Below are 20,750 nucleotides of genomic sequence, written 5' to 3'. Positions count from 1 at the left end.
TAGGATTCTCTTACTATCATTTAAATATAATTTCCTGAAGAAAAATATATTTTGTACGATATTAATTTTTATTCTATAAAAATATTTTTAATATATTAGTTAAATTTCTCTGATAAAAATAAGACCAAATACAGTATAATTGAGATGATTCTAAATTGGTAATAACAATATAATATTATGTAATTTATACATAATATTTTACAGATTAGTTTCTCACTCTGAAACCGAATCTTATATCGTTGAACTGACGACGTCGGGAAAACGTGAGAGCAAACGTAAGAAACTCGATCTCTTTTGAGTATTGAGAATCGCATACCTTTTCAATATCGCTGAGCAATCCTGAAATGGACGTTCATGGAGACATTACCCATCTTGCCCCTGTGCAGGTCTACTACCCTTCTTCTCATCAACAGATAGTACGTTGGACGCCATGTTCATCTTAACCTTCTTTTCTTCTTCTTCTCTTCTACTACTTTTTCCTTTATAAGATTGATGGAACAAGATTGACGTGAACGATGAAAAGCGATTTCTTGGAGATACAGTCACGTTTACCGTTTTATGGACACGTAAGACGGAAATGTGATTTATTAGCACGATCTTCGCGCAGTTCTTTTTAACTATTAGGCTTCATTTACGCTAATGGCTGTCGCCGCAATCATGGTCAATCATCTGTGACACGTTTGTGCATTAGAATAACGTTTAATATTATAACGTGACCAGATTGGTACCGCCTCGCGCGTAATCCAATTATGTCATTGTCAAAAACGTAATGCGAAGTAACTGCACCGTGGGAGTAGAAAGTTGATCGAATTTCTCTTGTTAAGTTATTTCCAATGAAAATACGATGACCGAGGCGGTGTGTGTCGAACAAGCGTGCTTGATCAAAGGAAAAAGAACGAGGCAAATATAATATGGCGTTGTGATAACAGACAAGGTAAATACACGCGAGTAAATGGTAATTAAAATCTGTGATCTCTGTTACAACGCGAATCAACGATGAACCAATCATGGAACAATGTTAATTGTTACGCTCCGCAGGGCAATCAGAATGCGAACTCCCGTGCATTAGTTTATTTCGAATGATTGATTGACCGAATTGTGGTTGCGCCTTAACAGCGTTGTTGGTGTAAACTGAAACTTGTTTCCTAATCCGCTGAAATTATCCTAATATCCTTTATTTTGTGTAATTTCTGATGTTCTACCCGAATGAAGTTTACATGTACGAAATCTATCCGAATATTCTTGAAAACCGAACTTATCCACTTAAGACTTATTTTCTTTACAAATCTTTGCAAGTATAAGGTGTCCCAAAATTCACGCAAGGTTCGAATTTCCCACCATTTGTACGGTAAAGTGTTGTCAACGAAACAAAAAAGATACTAAGATATTAAGATACTAATATATTAAGTATACCGATGTATAGTTTATGAATCAACATAAAATTTACAATTTTTAATTAAAAACCCGTGTTTTCTCTATCAGAATTACTTCTTAGATCAGATAGAAATTACTTCTATTTCGGGACATCCATTATATTAACCAGGCAACGAATTTACTTTTGCAAACATGCACACTATAAACCGTTTTAAGGTTACGTCAACGCGAGAGTAATTGGTTCACTTAAATCGTTCAATTTCCATTTCTTTCGTCATGTATATTCGAGCAACGCATTTAAATTGCAGAACAGCCGGAAGTGGAAGCGTATCTCACTGGTATATTGATAGGGACAAGGATTTTTTTCTCTTAGAACTAACACTTTTTCTCATCGGATTATTAAATCGAGCCAACTTTCCAAACTAATTTTATCGGTTTAGATTAAACGTTCCGATTTTTTTCTATCTTCATACACGACTCGTATTTCGCAATATTATCGCTCATCGAGAGGTTATAATCCTGAAACGAAAAATTCTGGATGATATAATAATGTTAATAAAATAACGTATTAAATTTCGTTCGAATTATTCAAGTTATTCAAATTTTTGAAACTAAACCTGCAAATAATAATTGAGTAGGATAGTACTTAACTGATGAATGGTATGACGGATTTCACTTCCTAATGGCTTGTTTAAAATGTAACCTCTTAACTGCCAAATGAATTTTTGATACGATACTCACAGTAGCAAAGTGCTGTTGCTTATTTTCGCATGATATGTTGTAATGTGCACGAAAGATCATGTTCACGATTATGGTATCTATACCTGTAAAGAGATATTTCATAATTTTACAAGAATATATAATTTACAAGTAGTAGCGTCTCTTAGTTTATAGTCTATGGTGTAGGTTTCTTTGCTCGCGGCGGTATAGATGTAGTCAAATATTGGCGGGAAATTTGATTCTTGTCGTAGAGAAATTCGGGAACAAAGTGTGTCGTTTAAAATAAAATTATATATTAAAGTCTTGATAATGTTTCAATAAAACTATCGTTATATATTTTCTCAAATTGATCGATATCAAATAAATTATAAATTGATTATTATACGAGGTTGTAAACCAATCGGATTATACGTACACAATCATGTAATTCGAAATGATTCGCTATCATATTTGTTTAAAATTTGGTAATCGATATAGATATTAATATCCGCATGTTACATTCTAGTGAAATAATTAATTGTATTATAAATAAAATTTAGACATAATTTCATTATTACATTTTAAATTATTCGCAAAATATTCGTGATCATTTTCTGTCCCAAAGATTTATCGAGAAATCTAGTTAACAGCTTAGCTATTATTTGAGACAATAAAATATACAAAAAGATATAATTTTTAAACACGTTTCGTCAAATACCTCAATACTACTTATTTTCAAAAATTTACAGCCAATACCGCTATATAGGTAAAAATGGTGATACTAAACAAGTTATTCAGGACATGTATAGCGAAATCCATTTTTTCAAATATCAGTGAAATGGAAATTATATCAAATATACTATCGTCATGAAAGTTTAAAAATACTTACACCATATATAGTCCACGTTTTCCCAGTTATTCTTCTAAAATAATACTTCTTAGAAAATAAATTGACTCCATGTTTGTCACACGCATATTTCGCATATATTTTTAAGTACTCGTAATTCATGAATAACTTACGATGTTAATAAGTGATATTTCAAAGGTATATAACATTTAATAACCTATAAATCAAATTGTCGACACGATGTAATTCCAATTGTTTTTTCCTCCTACGTTTAAAATCGTAATAGCAGAATCGAAAATAAACCGTGAGCACATTTTCCCTCTTTTCTTGGATTTTTCCATGTGGAATTCAGTTTTTTACCCCGCAAAGATCTCACCGTTTTCACGCCTACGTTAAGCACTGTTCTGCACTCGCTGCGTAGCGATTTTAGTACGTCCATATTACACGAGGAGGCGTGAACGAGGTACTGGCGCTGCTAACTTCATTGTTCTTTTAATGCGCTTATGGCTTTAACGTTCATTCGAACGTTACCAGTTGTACTTTCCGCTTCCATAGACTGATTTTTTGACGCAATTAAATTTGAAGGAATATTAATTCGCGAAAATGCCAACGTGGAAAGCTTTTCATAAAAATATTTATCGTATTTAATTATTTATTAATTTAACTTAAGGCGTTTATAATTCGGGTTTTAATTTAAGGTACATTTAACTTATTATTTTTATTCGCGGATTTTTAATTAACCAAGAGAGTAGAGTTATTTAATTGCATTGACATGTTTTGTTATTGTTATAATAGAACGATATTTAATTTTTCCTTCATATCTATACATTTTTTACAGATTCGTTACCTTTATTTTTTAAATTCGAAGTGTTCTTTTATAAAATCGAAAATTAAATCTAAGAACAACAGAAAACGGTTTACATTATAAGTGAAGATGAAATTCGGGGCGAAATGAATAAAAATGATTAGATTCGCAGGATGCTTAAATAACAGAACTGTATTAATTTCGATGATGGAAGTTTACATGTTTTTCATATAAATGATTTTAATTCGTCTTTCAAGAACCATCTCCTCGTTATTGTAAAAATAATCGTTCAATTTTGGTTAAAAATCTGCTAAAGGTTAAATTAATGAACTCGGGAATTTAAATTTAAATTTAAAAATGAAAAAATTTAGAGACAATTTCAGTCGAGGCGAGGCAAAATTGAATTTTAGATTTCAATTCAATTTTAAATTTTAAATAATTATAAATTGAATCATTTCACATTAAGCGAATACAGGAGTCGATATACCTCGAACGATGTTGATTATAAAAATTTCAAAGATGACTCGGCTCATTTTTGCAATCATCGATAGATCATTAAGTCATACTAATAAACAATGCAGTTCCTCCGAAAGTTAAGGTTAAAACAATTGACAAATGTTGCATAAAATGAGGATAGGTCACATAATAGACAAAATATAGCATCAATTATGGAAGCTGTATTGTTTATGCGATGACCTAATATTTTAAGGTAGGTTACTTGATGTTCTATCTAATCTGTATCGAATCCAGTTCTACGTGTTATTCAATAATACCAAGGTTGTTAGCGGATTGTTGCGTAACGAATGGATTTTAGATACCCCTGTTACAAATAATCTAACGGATACGAGCTTTACGAGGATTGCACACGAGCAAAGCAATTCGTCCTCTACGTTCTATCCAATTAACAGAGAACCGTTTACACGAATAACCTCTGTTGGTCCAGTTAAAGCAAGAAGCATAGTAAATAATAACACAACTTACTCGAGTAACAAAGGACCATTGTAATTTTAAATATCGCTTTTAATAGATAAATATGTTCATACGAAATGATCTAAAAGAAAGCTGTTACTCAAGTATGGAAGATATAAAAGAATATTTTAAAATACATGGAATATCGTATAATTATGTGAACCATTTTCTGTTGTTTTTCATTATTCAGTTGATATTTCTGACGTTTTTAATGTGACACGAATATACCGGGTGTTCTTTAAACATCATGATATAATTTGGAAGGTTATTTATCGTATAAAAATAAATCGGAAGAATAAAATGAAAACAGAGTCTCGACAAGAAAATATTTTTTTCTATGGTTCTAACTTACTTAAATACTCCGTATTTCATGATTCTACAGAAGTGAGACTTTATAGAAATTTTCAATAAATTTTGAAAATTTTAGTTATAAAAATTGTTGAAATGATTTATAAAAATTTAAATGCAATATTAAAGAATGCTAAAGAAAATTAAAATTGCTACCAAAATATACGATACCATTAATTATTTTCGACTTTGAAAAGTCGAAAGGTGGAGTTTTCTCATAGGTGGATAATCGACATAAATTTCTGTGTTCCAAAGTGTGTCTATATTGCTTTGATCTTCGTCCTTCATGATTTCTTTAAATTAATCTTTGCACCGATACAAATTCACACAACACAATTTCTTACATTGATCGTAATCGATACTGATAACATTTTTACCAGCATCTTCTCACTTGCTGATCCTCTTCTACGAAAATTTAATCATGTATTCGAGATTTCTCTAGGAAAAGTAAGATTTTAACGATACAACTTTACCAGTCAGATTTTAATACTCTAAATCGTATCGATACTTTGTAACCAATAGTGTTATCAAGGAAAATATTTGAAATTTTATCAAACGACGAGCTCTTAATATAGTTCATGCAGTGTAATACTCAGTATCTGAGTTTCTCCCTCTTCAATCTCAACCTCTTCTTTATACAGTGGGTAATAGAAATAGTATAAAGTTTAAAAGTGAATATTAACCCTTTGCACTCGAGAGGCGACTCTCAGTCTACCATCTTCTTGAAGAATATATTTTTATTACACGCTGTTATAAATGTGAAATTATTTAGAAACGATTCATCGATAATTGTTCATTAAAAGCTGTTCATAAAATTGAATTTTGTCCTAAGGAATTGCCGTTAATTTAAGATCCTCTGCTCGTCGTACAGGGTATTAAATAATTATTCACGACGAACGTACGTCCAAGTCCAGTTCGAGCTTAAAATCTAACGTGAATTATGCTAAGACAATAGTTTGAATTTCTATGAGTTCGCTTAATGTTTATCTATACACAGAGCATCCGTTGTAAGTAAAAAAAAAAAAAGAAATAAGTGTGAAAGAAAAAAATATTTTGGAAGAAAATACGTGTAAGGTTTGATTCTTGCAGGCATCGTTCTTACCGACGAATATTTTATTATGTTATTATGAAATAGTTTGTAATAAAGATTTTTTAATTTCTTTTATAGTATTAGATGCTACAGAAACTTCTACTATTTTTGATCAAATTGAACAATTTAATAAATTTAAAATTATACAAATTACATTTTAATATCATATGGCAATTCTTAGCTAATTTTTAATTAAAATTATTTGTTCAGTAGATAAAAGAATAAGCAAAAACAAACAAAAGTACAATATTTTTGACAAATAAGACAAAATTTTTTAATTGTCAACTATGTGTTAAAATTACGAAATAACATTGTATTTACAACACTTTTTAGAGGATTTTACTGTTTAATATTCCTTTATTAAATTTACTATATTCAAAGTTCAACACAACTTCTTAATATCTTGTAATTTCGTTGCAACGTGGAAGATCAATAAAAACTTTAATAATTATGAAGAGAAAAACTTTTTATTTTCTAAACGATCGCATTTATCCTATTAATCGACAACTAGTGCCATCTAGTACCACAAGCTACTAACTAATTATATTGGTACATTGATAAGTTACAAATTGTAAACTTTCATAATTGTACAAGTTATTAGTTGAATTATTGATACATTTCACAAGTGTCTATTGCACAATGAATGCAGTTTCATTAATTATAAAAGTTTATTTACGAAATTTGGAAGACTACAAAGTAAAATTATTTTTTTCGTATTGTTAATTTTGTTCAAACAATTTAATTTTATACTTAAAAAAATATATATAATCTCATATATAATTGATAATCATTCATATATAATGATATTCTATTTTATACAAATCAAAATTAGATACACATAACTATTTACCATTGTGTGTTTCTTCATGTAATCCTTTTCTTTGCTCATAGATGGCACAACCTCTGCATGACAAAACTTCGCATTACATTATATGCACTTATAAAACTATTTTATTTTCAAACTTCATACCAGTGTCTAAGAAAATTGATATACTTCAGTAACTTAAAAGTTGTTATTTGAAAAATTTCGTCATGCGAAAGGACCCAAGCATTCCTATGAAACTGCGATGCCTCGTAAGAATCGATGCCCATGCGTGACAAATTAGCAATACGAACTTCACTAGCAACGTGGCGGTACGGTACAGGGCACAGCACGTTCCGAATTCATTATGTATTTATAAAGGGCTGTCAATTCAACGGATGGTCCGAGTAAATCTAAATTGTAAATAAGCGCATTGCAGATTTAAAGTAAAAGCATCGATAAGAGTGAGTATAGTATGCGCGAAAGTCTGCTTGGGGAAAAGGAAATGGTCTCTTTTTATTTGTAAAGTTTGAACATCCTCGATATCGAAGATATTCAAGCTCAAGATATTGCAGTTTAACCCATTCGAGGCTGAGATCTGATCACGTGATAATCCCCAGGGAGAGGCATATTCTGATTGGCCGAATCTCTCTGTTTCTACGTACGTATACTTCAATCTTAATTTTTGTGATTGATTACATTAGCGCTTTAATTTTTAAACCAATGTTAATATTAATTTTTATACCTCACATTTTTATAATATAAAATTATATAGTGTATTATATGTTATTTTATATACAATATGTATATTTAATTATTTTATATTATCATATGTATTTTATTATCTACAGTTGTGTATTATATATACAATATACTATGTAATAATTTTATATTATAAAAATATAAAATCCAAAAATTAAAATTATGTACATATAATGCAAAATTGTGTCGTATATATATATTATTATATAAATTATACGTAAAACATAATACGTAATATACTGCAATATATATAATGTCTAACGTAACATATATATTATATTTTTCAGTACTAACTGATATACATTCCTTTTGGCCTCGAATGTGTTAGAAAAAAAAAAGCAAAGCAGCCTGAATTATTTACCGTAATTGATAAAAAGACATATAAAAGATCTTCAGATGTCTGTTAGAAGAGATAAAAGAGAGAACAAAAGCTGTTTGAGGAGAAATGATATATTGAATTTCCAGTTTTTTGATTTTTACAACACTTTGTATTGTCAAAGACGTGTTACGCTCGAATTGACCGCTCTGTCCTTTTTTTGGTTTTTGTCCAAAGGAATTTCTGGCCAAACGCGTGCAATATAAGAAATCTATAGACAAAGGAACCAAAGGAACGAAATTTCTCAGTGTGCTGTCGCAAAGTTTGGTGTCTACTTGGCGTCTTTGTCATTTCGTTGCGACACGATTTGTGTTAAAGGAAGAGGGAACAAAAGCAAAAGCAAGAGGAGACGATCGTTTGTGTTTCTCTTATCTTTCTCGAGGGACAACATGAACCCTTTCCAGCTGACAGATAGCCATCGTTTCCTCGAACTTTTTTCCTTTTTTATATCAGCAACATTGCTAGATTTTTTGCTCTTTGACCTTCTATCGAGTCAGGCGTTGTATTAATCGACATTAATCGACCAATTTCTCTAAGCTTGTAACTTCGAACTAACGTTTACATGTAAAAAGTGTTATTAATTTATCTGAATGTAAATATTTAGATCGACTTATAGATTTAATATTGCTATACGATACGTAAACTACCTTTTGATCGCGAAGTTGTGTCATTTGATCAAGGGGTCCTTTATGTATGAGTAATCATTCTAAACCCATTACAGATTATAATAATATATTTGATCAACATTAAAGATATATGAAACGATATAAAACTTCTGTGTTCTTATCTTTGATAAACAGTATCTTAATACCATTCGTAAATACTTATATTAGTTTACATTAACAATTTAGTTTCATTAAAATATAATAATCTATAAAAAAATTATTATTCAATATATTTCAACTTCGTTAATTATATAATTTTTTGTTTCAGTATAGGATTAATCTTTTTTCCAGACGGTGTCATATAAATCGGTGCGCCTCTGGGAAAATGTGGGTATCTGACTTCTTGCTTCCTCGACAACTTTCAGATCTAAAAAAAAATAAATAAATAAATCAGGAAAATTAAGAATAATGTGGATCACGGATCACTTGTATTTTATTTTCAAGTGGCAATTACCGATATCGGTGACCATCATGTTCTCCTGAGTTTCCAGATCATGAAGAACTTCTCCCCAAGGACTAGTTAACTGTGTATGACCCCATGCGACGTAACTGGCTGAAGGAATACGAGCCGGTGATACACAGGCGACATATAATTGATTGTCATTCGCTCTGGAACGCTGCAGCAACGACCAGTGTAGTGGTCCAGTGGTCATATTGAATGCCGCCGGATATATCAGCATTTGACAACCTGACCAGCAGAAACGGGAAATATGAAGCCATGGAATACCAGTTCACTCTATAGACGTAGGAAGCGTCACAATTCACCAATATACAAAAACAATGTTATCGTCATATTTTAATTACTTCATCGATTCGTTTACGCTATATTTTCAAAAATTAATATAAAATGAGATCATTTGTTCGTGTTTTATATCTTAGAGATTCTTTCCAAAAAGATAAAGTATTTTATAGAAAATTTCCATGTAGTATGTAATTCAGCAATACCTTGTTATATATTCTGGAAAACATTTGAAAAAATTGTTAAGCACATTTACAAGTACAGTTTATCAAAATTCGGAATAATCAAGTATTTTAAATAAGTAAATTGAGGATTTCTTTTCTTTCTTAGAGGAAATATTACATTTTATTTAAAGTCAAAGAAATTTTTATATAAAATGAAAGCTTTATATTATGCTAAGATATTTAATATATTTTTAAAGGAAAATATAAGATTTCAATGATAATTTTTAATAATTCTGGTAGTTATACAGTTGTTCGATTAAATTACTGTACCTTTATTTCGATAAATGCGTGCCATTTCCTCGAACCTAATGTCATAGCAAATACCAATACCTATTTTGCAGCCCTTCGCTTCGAACATCGTCAATGAGTTACCAGGACTAAGTGAATCACTCTCACGGAAAGTAATCTTATTAGGAATGTCGATGTCAAATAAATGCATCTAATAATAAGAAAAGAATAAATAAATGTTAATTACAAATTTTACTATTCGTATTTTCCTACTTTTTTAACTTAATAACTAGAAATATTTTCGGAAATATTTTTTTTCATAAAGTAGATTTTGTCTCGACTCATCGATAATCAAGATTAATTTGGTTGACTCGGGAAGAATTCATGTTGCATGTATCAACGAAATTATATGTTTCTTGTGCTACAATGTAGTATATAAAACGTATGGTTTCTAGAACAGATTTCTAGAGTGAGGGAAAATTGTTTGATGTCCCGCTGTCTTTAATTTTGCTGCCATAAAAGCACATATTACTCACTTTCCGATGCTTTGCTATCAGAGTTCCATCGGGACTCCAAACGGTACAGGTATTGTACAATTTATCACCGTCTCTTTCGGGTATTGTACCACCAACCACATAAATACTGTTCTCTTTAGCTGCTTTCGATAAAGCAGCGCTCGTTTCGCCATCAGGAATAGGTTCAGCATATTGTTGAAAATATTCTGTATCCGAATGTTTTAAATGATTAGAAATAAATGTTTGGTGTTCTGAATGGAAATTATATTAAAAATATTTAAATTTTTTCAATTTAATTGATTAGTAATTTTTCAATTATTGGAATGATTAATTCTTATTTATTAAATTTTATGTTTCAATTTATTTAGTTGATAGTTTCAATATAGACATACAGTGAATTTTATCTGAAAGTTGCAATAAAAAGATACGAATGATAAGATGCTGTAATTCATCTGTAGTAGTGTTCTTTTTATTAGATAGTTATTATAAAAATAGTAAATTATTAGCAAAGGAAAAAAATTATTATTACGTATTCCATATGGCGAATTAAAACATTCAGGAAAAACGACAATATCTGCGTGTTTGCTTTTCGCGCTCGAAATAAATGATATTGTTTTCTCTATATTTTTGATCTTAACTTCATTAACTTCGAGTTGCACTAATGCCAAGCGGAATGCTGAAAAGAAATATTAGAAAAATTAAACGCTTAATGTTGTATATTTTTATATTTTATTTATAATATTCCATGAAAAGTACTTACTCGACATTGTTCGCAATACTTGTTTAGCGATGTTCATAAGAACCATAATATTTTTTGAGGTTATGTATATCACTGCTAGCAATATTACGTAAGCAAATCATGTAAATTTTAAATAATTTTTGATAATCCTGAAAATGTTTATCTTGGTACAATAACCTTATAACATATATTGCGTAATCTTTTAAAGCTTTTCAAAATGAGAATAAATTACAGCAATATTTTTAACTTTCATTTTTTTCTTATATCAAATACTATTATACTCTTTAATTTATAGTTTATATTTGCTATTTTACTTTTTATTTTTTGGTAAGGATAAGGAGTAAAAATGATTTTGTAAAAATACATTTTATTACAAAATGTGTATAAACAAAATTGTACAATTTGTCACGAAAGTAAAATGACGGAATATATTTCCGGAAAACATTATCGTTTACTAGAAGATCGAGATCTTGATTTTCGCTTTTTGTGTTTTCGTCTGTCTGTATAATCTCTTGATTTTTTATTTTTAGCTTTTTCTCTTTCTTTATCCTTTTTCTTATGTTTTTTACTTGATCTTTCTGGCGAACAATCGTGTTTCTTATGTTTCTTTGACTTTTTTGATTTCTTCGATTTATGAGAACTACTACTATTGGAACTACTTCTGTTCCTTTTCCTTTTCTCATGATCATTATTACTATCATTATCAGATTCGGAATACTTTTTTTGCTTTTTTGACTTTTTATCATCTGTTTTATCATGCATGATACACTTTTTGATCTTTTCATCAACATTACTTTTATCATTATCTTCAAAATTTTCTGAATGTTCAGAAGACATTGATCTTCTCTTTCTACCCATTTTTTGCTTGAATTTTTTCGATTCCTTGTCCTTGTATTCTTCATATTTCTTTGCATCTAAAATGAACCCCATAAAATACTAAAAGCTAAAACCTCTATATTTACCATGATCTTTATAAAAATTGGAGGGACCTTTAAAAAATTGTGAGCTGTATCATATAACAACTGAATTCGATATTTTTTATTTTTTTATAAATTCCCTATTTTGTTTTTATATATCACTAAATATTGATTAAACTTATTATTTTTAAAAGTCCCTTAATGAAAAACTAATTATTCATACTAACTTAGAATTTTTGAGTTCTTTGAATATTCTGATTTAGTAACTGGTTGCACCATAAATTCATTTACAGATATTGTGCTTCCACCAAGAGCTAATTTTATTATAAGTCTTCCTGCATCATCATCAAATCCCTCTATTTGACCATAATTATTACTTTGCTTTCCAGCTATGACTTTCACAAATGTTCCTTTCTCAATTTTAAGTTCTTCCTCTTGTTTCTTGGAATCTATATTTTTTTTCTGCAATGTTACTTTATCTGCACCAAGACCCATGCCTTTTGGTCTTAATTCTGGTATAACGGCTGATACAACTCTGTAGTGGTAATAGTAAAATTATCAAACAAAAAATGTTTTTGATTTATTTCTCAATAAATGTTGTATTAAACATACAATATTATTTTTATGTAAAGTAAAATTCATACTTCTCATTTTTACCAATTCCCTTTCCTGGTTGCCATCCCATTCCTCGTAACATTGCTAAACCAAATGCATCAACAGGAATTTTTTCATAATCTTGTAGTGTAGACTTAAAAAATAAAACATTATTAGTTGTACTATAAAACCTATATGTAAATATAACACATCTGTATGTTCATAACGTACCTGTTCCTTGCCTCTTAATGACTGATCTTCTACTAAAGGTAAACTTAAATCTTTTGTTTCGGTTTCCTGTTCTTCCTTTGATTTGAGTTCTTCTATTATTTCTTTAGCAGCTTGCTCCTCTAAAGTAACAATTTTATTATTTTCTACTGCTTCTGATTCTTTTACTGATGTTTTTGGTGATGCACTCCCATTAGATAATTTTGATTTTTCTTTTTGATCAACGTCGGTATCTTCTGCTTTTTCCTTATTTGTCTTAGGTTCAAAAATGTCTGCATCAATTTTATTAAGAATTCTATCATGCCAAGTCTTAGAACCTAGTAAGGGAATAACTAGAGGTTCATCTTTCTTTTCTTCCTCACTGAAATAATAAATTTTTTAAGATATTTATTGAAAAATTTTAGAGGTTAGGTTAAGATTACGTATTTACATCACTTGTATCTTTTGAACTTACTCTATTACTTTAATATCCTTCTCATAAAGACATTCAATATAATCTACTTTTTTTTGTTCTTGTGGCACAGTATTTTTTAACACAGGTTTTTTAATAGATTTCGCGAAACCAAAAGAAATCTTCTTTCCTTCCTCTGCCATTTTTTTGTTATTATAACACTGATTTAAGGATTAATATATATACTTAAAGTATAAGTAGTAAAGTCCTCGATGTATGTACATTAATTTAATATCATATTCCCTTAATCGATTTATATAAACTTACAACTTAGTAAAACATTACTACAGCAAACGTATGAATAAACGACATTAAACATTCACTAACCTATACGTGTATTACATAGGTGGTATTTTCTTTTGAATCAGAAGATCGATATTGTGTTCGTATGGAAGGTAAATAGGAAACCTGTTTCCCTTGGAGCCATATTCTGATAGGTTAAATTTTCTGCTGGAGCATTTCTAATGCATAACATATATTGTGATAAATTTAATTATGTATGATTTAAATAGTGACTTGTTTTACATAGAAAATAAACGACATTGATGATAGATGGTTCATATTATACATTTACTATAATCAGTTACAAAAATAAATTCAATAAAGGTTGACTATATATACACAATTATATTTTCAATTAAATACAAATTTAATTATTAAATATTACAATATTACAATTATTACAATTAAATAATCAAATATTTAAAATTGTAACATGTGCAAATTTGTATCATTTATTTGTTTTTTTCAAGATTCAATACTACTTTCTGATCTACATACTACAAGCATTTCGTTCTACCCTAGTTTATGCATCACAGCGCATGACAGTGCTATTCTGTTTTGTGCTGTTTACAATTTATTCAGGATCATTCTATTTTCAGATTGCACTCTCTATTCCGCTCTTTTTGTAGTCTGCAAATTACTGCATAGAAATGCAAAGTGAAAACTATCGTTTGTTGAAATTTGACGTTGTGTTTTTTCTGCAAGTAATTAAAAAATTGTTTATTTAAATAGCTTATTATCAATTTTTAGTTATCTAAATAAATATAATTATTATTTACAATGCTTGATCAACCTATTTTATAACGTTATAATACAAAAATTTGTTTGTTTAACAATAATTGTAATTTCTTTTCTTTACAAATGTTTTTTTTAGTTCTAATTTTAATACCAGATTTTTCTAAATGATTGATACTTTGCAGAATAGCTAAATAAAAAGAACAAATTTGAAGATATTTAATAGTTTCATAAACTGCGTTTTATTTCATATTTTATTTATTTACTACTTTGTTTTTTCCATTGCTTGATTACATATATAATTGTATTAGATTCCAATACGATAATCATAATCATTTATAAAATTTATTATTAACCTTTACATATCAAACCGTGATTTAGTTATACATGATCAAAACGCTGGATGCTAAAAGACTAATCCTCTTTTATTCTTTTTCTAAAAATATGAACTAACCTAATTGCGCATTATCGGATTAATATTAATGCGCATCTCCGTGTGCGCAGATGACAAACAGGTGGGTGAGCCACTCCCACTACTTTCTTCTTTGTTCATGTGTAGTAGCTCTTAAAGCTTACTGTGTGAGTGTGTTTATGTATCCTTAATCTCGCCACGAAATGACGATAGATTTGATTGGTTGATTATTCGTCGAAATTTTCTTCCGAATTTTCCTTGCTTCTATCATTTACTTTAATGTTTTTTAACTTCATTATCACTCAGTTGAACAATAACAAGAACTTTACCTCTTGACGTCCTATAGACGATCAGTACAGTAATGCATTACTGTACCCGTTCTGATAAACTTCATTAAATGATCGTCTTTGATCCTGTTGCCGCGCAGAAAAAAGAGGAAGCCATTTACCTATCTTTCGGTACAAGAACTACAGTTAAAAACGGCGACCAATTGAGAACGGTAGTTAAGTCCACGAGTAGAGGGGTAAGCATGTTTTAGCAGCGACAACAGTACGCGGTATGTAGATACGAAGCCGGTGTAAACCGGGAAGCCGTAGTTCGTGGACCGTAGTAAGCGTGGTAACACTGGACAGTCAACGACATTTGGAAACCGGTCACGCTTTGGAATTCAGGTGAATCTACTTTTTTTAAATTGTGGTTAGAATGTTTCAATCATACACTATTATACATTTAAAAATTGTATTTTAAATATATTAAAAACTGTATTTTTTAAATATCATAATTTATCGAGGATTGGAATTTTTAACTTGCATTCGTGAACATTAGTGAGTGAGAGACATGCATAGTTTTCGCGCGATTTTTAGTTTATGTCACAAGTATTAGTGTTTGTTTTATATGCACTGGAAACGTTGAGATACACAAAAGAAATTTGAGATATCTTACGAAACGTATTAAACGTGTCAAGATGTACATCAATAAATAAAAGCGAAAGGAAAACAAAATTTTTTTAATTTAATTATTGCCGAGCATTAGATGATTATATTATCTAGATAATTTCAATAACATGATTCTTAATATCTGTATAAGTAATTAATCAAAATTTGGATGCCAAAATTTATATTGTTAGACATTATGGTTTAAAATGAACAATGACTGAATATTCAATAATAGATTCATAGTCTTGAAAAATTAAGTTATTAATCTTGAATTTATATTTTTATTTATATAATTGTTCGAAGCAGGTATATTTTCAATTTTATTATTAAATACATAATTATTTCAATTATTGAAGGTACAAAAAATTGTTTGACAATTGATATTTTTGATTAAAGTTGCAATTATTAGTTATTATATTTATTTATATCATAATTATAAGTTAACAAAATTAAATTTATAATTTTTTTAAACTCTGCAGAAACATCTTTTAAGAATTTCTGAAAATGATCATAATATTTCATACGTTTTTATAAACCCATAATATATTAAAATCTAATATCTAATTTGTCACGTGTAATAGAACCATAATTAATTTTTTCAGTATCCTCGATCACCTGTCCCACTCTTTGCTTCAGTATTCAATAAATCACCAGAAATTGAATTATAATTGTATTCTTGTCTTGTCACGGAGCTCCTTACTTATCCGTTATGCAGTTTCTACGTCGAAATCTCATAGCGAAACCGGTTAATTACTGTTCACCGGTACATGGATGGTCAATCGGATCGAAACACCGATATAGCAAATTAAAACATTATATTGCAGTCGCAATATATCTATAATTTAAAGTAACAACGTATAATTATATTCAATATCATATGACAAGAAAACAAGCAATTGCGAGTTGACATTGACAATGCAATTTCAAGGAAACAAGCATCAAGTTGACCGAGAGAAGCTCAGCTTTTCCATTTTACATTTCAAACTGCTATTCCAATACTCAGGACTTTTGCCTTTGGTCAATTTTACCACTTTGTAATTTTGGGTCTACCAAATATAGATTATATGGATTGCATAAGGTGCCAACACCGTAGATGACTTTCCTGAAAATGTACAAACCTGCTGTTATGTATTCTATATATTTCTACTTTTTTTAAAATTATTTAATATCTATTTTGACATTATAAAATTTTATACACGTACTTTTCTAAATCTCTTTTCAGAAAATTCTTTTCAAAATTTTATTCCAGACTTCAGTTGGTATTTCATGAATATGTATCTTAAAAGTAAGCACTGTTCAGGGTTGGGATATATGGAGTGAACATATTGACCACAATATTCAATGTCACCTTCTTCGTTCCTTCACTTTCCAAGTAAGGCTTCTGTTTTGTCCTTTTGTCCTTACAATAATCTTACAACACTTTTACAATATATTCATGTTATGAAATACGTTATAACAGATTCAGTAAAGGAAATGTCCTGCCGGGATACTGCAAGAAACCTGTTCAGAAAGGCTCGAAATGTAGTTGCAAATTAAAGCGGTCCGCAAGGATAACTGTAAAATACCGAGTGTAAGTGTACGGAGTCGATGCTAACGGAGGAGATCTTCCTGCCAAAGATTTGTTCCGCTATGTCGAAACGTTCCATCCTTTGTTTCCTCATCACTTTTTTTTGTCGTCTTTTCATCGCCGCAACAGTGTTGTTCGCCTTGTTCTTAACCGTGCAACAGCCGGGCAAAACCCCATCGTGCTTCATATGTAGCGTTTCATTCAACGCGGTTCACGAACCCATGAACCGATTCTTACCGATTAAGGTAAAAAGATACGTTGATTTCACGGCCGACTCATTATCGCTTAAGAGATCCGGTCTCATGGTTGTCGAAAGACGCAAATTTAAGATCAAGGTTCCAGTAACTCTTGTTTGCCGTTTCTTTTCTCTTCCTTTTTCTCTTTTATCGTTGGAATATCCATAGTGCAGAAGATTGATGTTATTGAGATGGATAATTACAAGTGAAACATGTTCCAAACAGTATACCTCTGTAAATACCATGTAAATAATAACAAAATTAAATAACTACTAGAATATCATTAAAATAATTTATATAATAGATTGTTTATGTAATATATTGTACTGCAATTTTAAAATTATATACCTATGTGTATATCTTTTGTAAGTACTGTTTATGTTGTTTATCATGTCCAAGTGTTTCCTCTGCAAGCATTTTATGACATAAACAGGTAATAAACAAGCAAAAACTCATTGTAGAGATTAAAATATTTCGTACAATGTCATGAAAACAAATTTTTAAAAACAGGATAGTAGGCAGTTTTCTCCAATTATGAAGTTCAAGTTCCCATAAATATTTGAGAACAGCGTTCAACTACTTTATTGTGATATTTACTACAAACAGTGCAAGGTTTCGTACAAATCAGCTTTCGTAAGAGTATTCGTTTCAAGAAATATGCAAAAATATTAAAACACAATTTCTATACTGTTTCCCAATTTAGATTACGAAAAGGCACTTTTTGTCACGCTGATCTATAATAGTAATCGTTGAAAAAGGTCGTAATAATAATTTTTGACAGATTCCATTGTTATCATATGTTTCGTAAGCGGAATCAACTGGCGGCGCTAGTGCATTGAACTCTTCTTGTGCCTGCGCGCGCACGCGTATCGACGAGTCGAATTCTAGCTCGATTTCGCAGGAGGATGCTATGGTAAATGTAGTGGAGTGAACAATCGCGCGACCGGATTTACGTGTTGCCCGGAACTCGACGTATAATGCCGCGGAAATGGCTGGGAAATTATATTTGTTATGGGGAATTGGCGGCGCGGTCGGGGACACGATTTCATCTGACCGCGCGAATTTACCGGACGGAACGGTCATTAAACGTCTCTCACCTGGCTTTCATGGTGTCGCTAGAGTTTGGTTAAAATTTTCCTCCACATTCATATTTCATTTAACCTGGTAATTATCCTTATGTGTTATTACTTCTTTTTTTCCTTTTTCCTGTCTCTTTTAATCTTAATCTCCTTTCTTTATAGTTCATTCCACTGACATTGGTGAATGTATGTAAAGCTGTGTATCCAACAGAGTATTAAACGAACGACCGATGTATGAATGGGAAATACTTGACGGTATAATATACGGAAACAATAATGACAATAATAATAACAACTTATTCATTTTAAGTCCGGTGAATATTCCATTCTGAAATATAAATTCGTATAATACCTACGTTGAAATATTCTACGTAAAAATATTAAATACGTGCGTGATAGAAAAAATTAATTATTGGTTTCGAATTAATGATATAGAGGAGCCAAAGAGGTTATAATACTTAACTAATACCACGATATCGCTAGTAGCGAAAACTTTTGTTCAAACAAAGAATGTAACAATTATTTTACCTTAATTTCAGGTAAATCATCATGCGGCTGCTTCTGCTTAAAATATCGCTGTCGCTGCTTTTGGTGGCGGAAATTGGCGCCGCAGGAGTTGGCAAAGCATGGCAAGTTCTTCCATATACAACCGATTATTGGAATCATCCATCGTGGCCACGGCTCGACTCTTCTGCATTCGAAGTTCGCAGCGTGAGCGGTGTGGGCCACCTTAATCCCCTGGAAACAACTCAGAAGAATCTAAAACTTGAACAATCGAAATCCATCGAGCCTAACACCCTCTTGCTATCCAAACGCTCTGTACTCGGCCAAAAATATTTGAACCAGTTTAAACCTATTATTGAAGATTCTTTCCGCGATCAACATGAAAATCGCGACGAAAGGAATGATGCAGGAAAGGAGAAAAAAATTTTGTTACCAAAGGATGTTGCAGATAAAGCAAAGGATAGTGTATCGAGAGTACGTCGCGATTCAGAGAACGAAACGAAGCTGGAACAAATATCTACCTCGAAAAACGTCCGAGAGGTACGACTAAGCTCTCCAGACACCTGGTCCACTCAACCACTCTCCGTAGAATTTCCTCACAGAACCGGCCTGGATCAGATGATCCAGCAAACAATGGACGACGACGATCTGCCGAATGCAAGAGGTTATCACGCTCCTCGAGCCGATTTTGTAACTAGTCAACACAGAAGGAGTTATGAACACAGAGAAACCAGAGATATGCCAGTTACTAGAGGTTATGATGATTATGACATTCCATGGTACAGAAGCGCCATTAGAGATCGAGAATACGATCCCCTAAGTTATCGTCGTGGGTACAGTTATTACTACCCTGATCGATACAGGACTGAAAGGGACTACTACATGCGTGTTCCTAATGATTATTCTTATTACTATGATCGATACAGAGACGAAGATTTGGATCTCTATGGTCGAAGTCGACCCACGCCAAAACCCAAGAGAATCATTTACTACGCTACTCTTCCAGAAATAATTAGGAAACCTGTGGACCTGAGGAATTACCCTAGACCCTACGATGGAACTAGAACACCAGTTTCTAGGGATGGAAGTTATAAACGTATTCCTGGGAACGTTGATCCTAGTAGATATCGATATAGACATCTATACGACGGTTATGATAACTACTCGAAAAGGTCGAGCTTGCTGGATAGACCTTATCCTTATTCCGAAGAGGAGAGTCGTCGTAAGGTGACGCTAGAAAGTCTTCGAAACAACGACCCATTTGACCAGAATAACGACAGAAAATTGGCTAACCAGATCTCGGTGAGGAATGACGGGAAGCTACCATGGCCTGTACAGATTGGAACGGAAGTGAGTGTGAAGGACGATGAAAGAATACCTGGAAGGAAAATTTTTGGAGAAAATAATGGATATGAGAGATTCCAAAACGCACAGTTGCAGAAAGCGTCAGATGCGACTGGGTCCAGCGAATTACAGAGCGATAATTGAACGCTGAATATGCTTTTTCAGAATTTAGTAGTGAATTTTGAAAAGAATTTTAGATACCGTTCGCTTTGACGTATTACTGTCTTTTTCTATTGAATGTTTATAGACCATTGGTTTACTTTTTCTATTTATCGTTATTTATC

General features: G+C 31.1%; 3 protein-coding genes across 5 annotated transcripts in view; 2 read left to right on the top strand and 1 right to left on the bottom strand.

The window, feature by feature from the left end:
• The window catches only part of LOC108550823 (uncharacterized), a 35,735-nt gene extending 26,659 nt beyond the window's left edge, over window positions 1–9,076 (top strand). The window contains exon 5 of one of the 2 annotated variants that reach the window (XR_001890446.1): window positions 9,029–9,076. The gene's annotated coding sequence lies outside the window, so the exon portion shown is untranslated. Of the gene's footprint in view, window positions 1–8,249; window positions 8,781–9,028 lie in introns of those variants that run through there. The other variant, XR_001890445.1, reaches the window with a different exon arrangement.
• Window positions 9,013–13,528, bottom strand: LOC108550824 (uncharacterized). Its single transcript, XM_017904697.1, has 9 exons — window positions 13,376–13,528; window positions 12,925–13,282; window positions 12,744–12,847; window positions 12,327–12,634; window positions 10,973–11,119; window positions 10,465–10,649; window positions 9,971–10,139; window positions 9,192–9,425; window positions 9,013–9,104 (listed from the first exon to the last, which is right to left on the bottom strand). Exons 1-9 carry the CDS (start codon window positions 13,513–13,515, stop codon window positions 9,013–9,015), a joined length of 1,737 nt encoding a protein of 578 aa, XP_017760186.1. The 5' UTR covers window positions 13,516–13,528.
• Window positions 13,529–15,108: 1,580 nt separating this feature from the next.
• Window positions 15,109–20,610, top strand: LOC108550817 (uncharacterized). Of its 2 annotated transcripts, none has more exons than XR_001890442.1 (2): window positions 15,109–15,472; window positions 16,339–16,387. XR_001890442.1 is itself a non-coding variant. In XM_017904691.1 (2 exons), the coding sequence occupies exon 2, from the start codon at window positions 19,168–19,170 to the stop codon at window positions 20,608–20,610; it is 1,443 nt and encodes a 480-aa protein (XP_017760180.1). In that variant the 5' UTR covers window positions 15,109–15,472; window positions 19,158–19,167. The 2 variants fall into 2 exon arrangements, 1 of the variants encoding a protein (XP_017760180.1); XM_017904691.1 differs by lacking the exon at window positions 16,339–16,387 and adding an exon at window positions 19,158–20,610.
• The last annotated feature ends 140 nt before the right edge of the window (window positions 20,611–20,750 follow it).

This window comes from Eufriesea mexicana, unplaced genomic scaffold (genome assembly GCF_001483705.2).
Source record: "Eufriesea mexicana isolate 0111107269 unplaced genomic scaffold, ASM148370v2 scaffold2977, whole genome shotgun sequence".
NCBI lineage: Eukaryota > Metazoa > Arthropoda > Insecta > Hymenoptera > Apidae > Eufriesea > Eufriesea mexicana.
The sequence above is the reverse complement of the archived record's forward strand: the minus strand, read 5'-3'. Positions and strand labels throughout refer to the sequence as shown.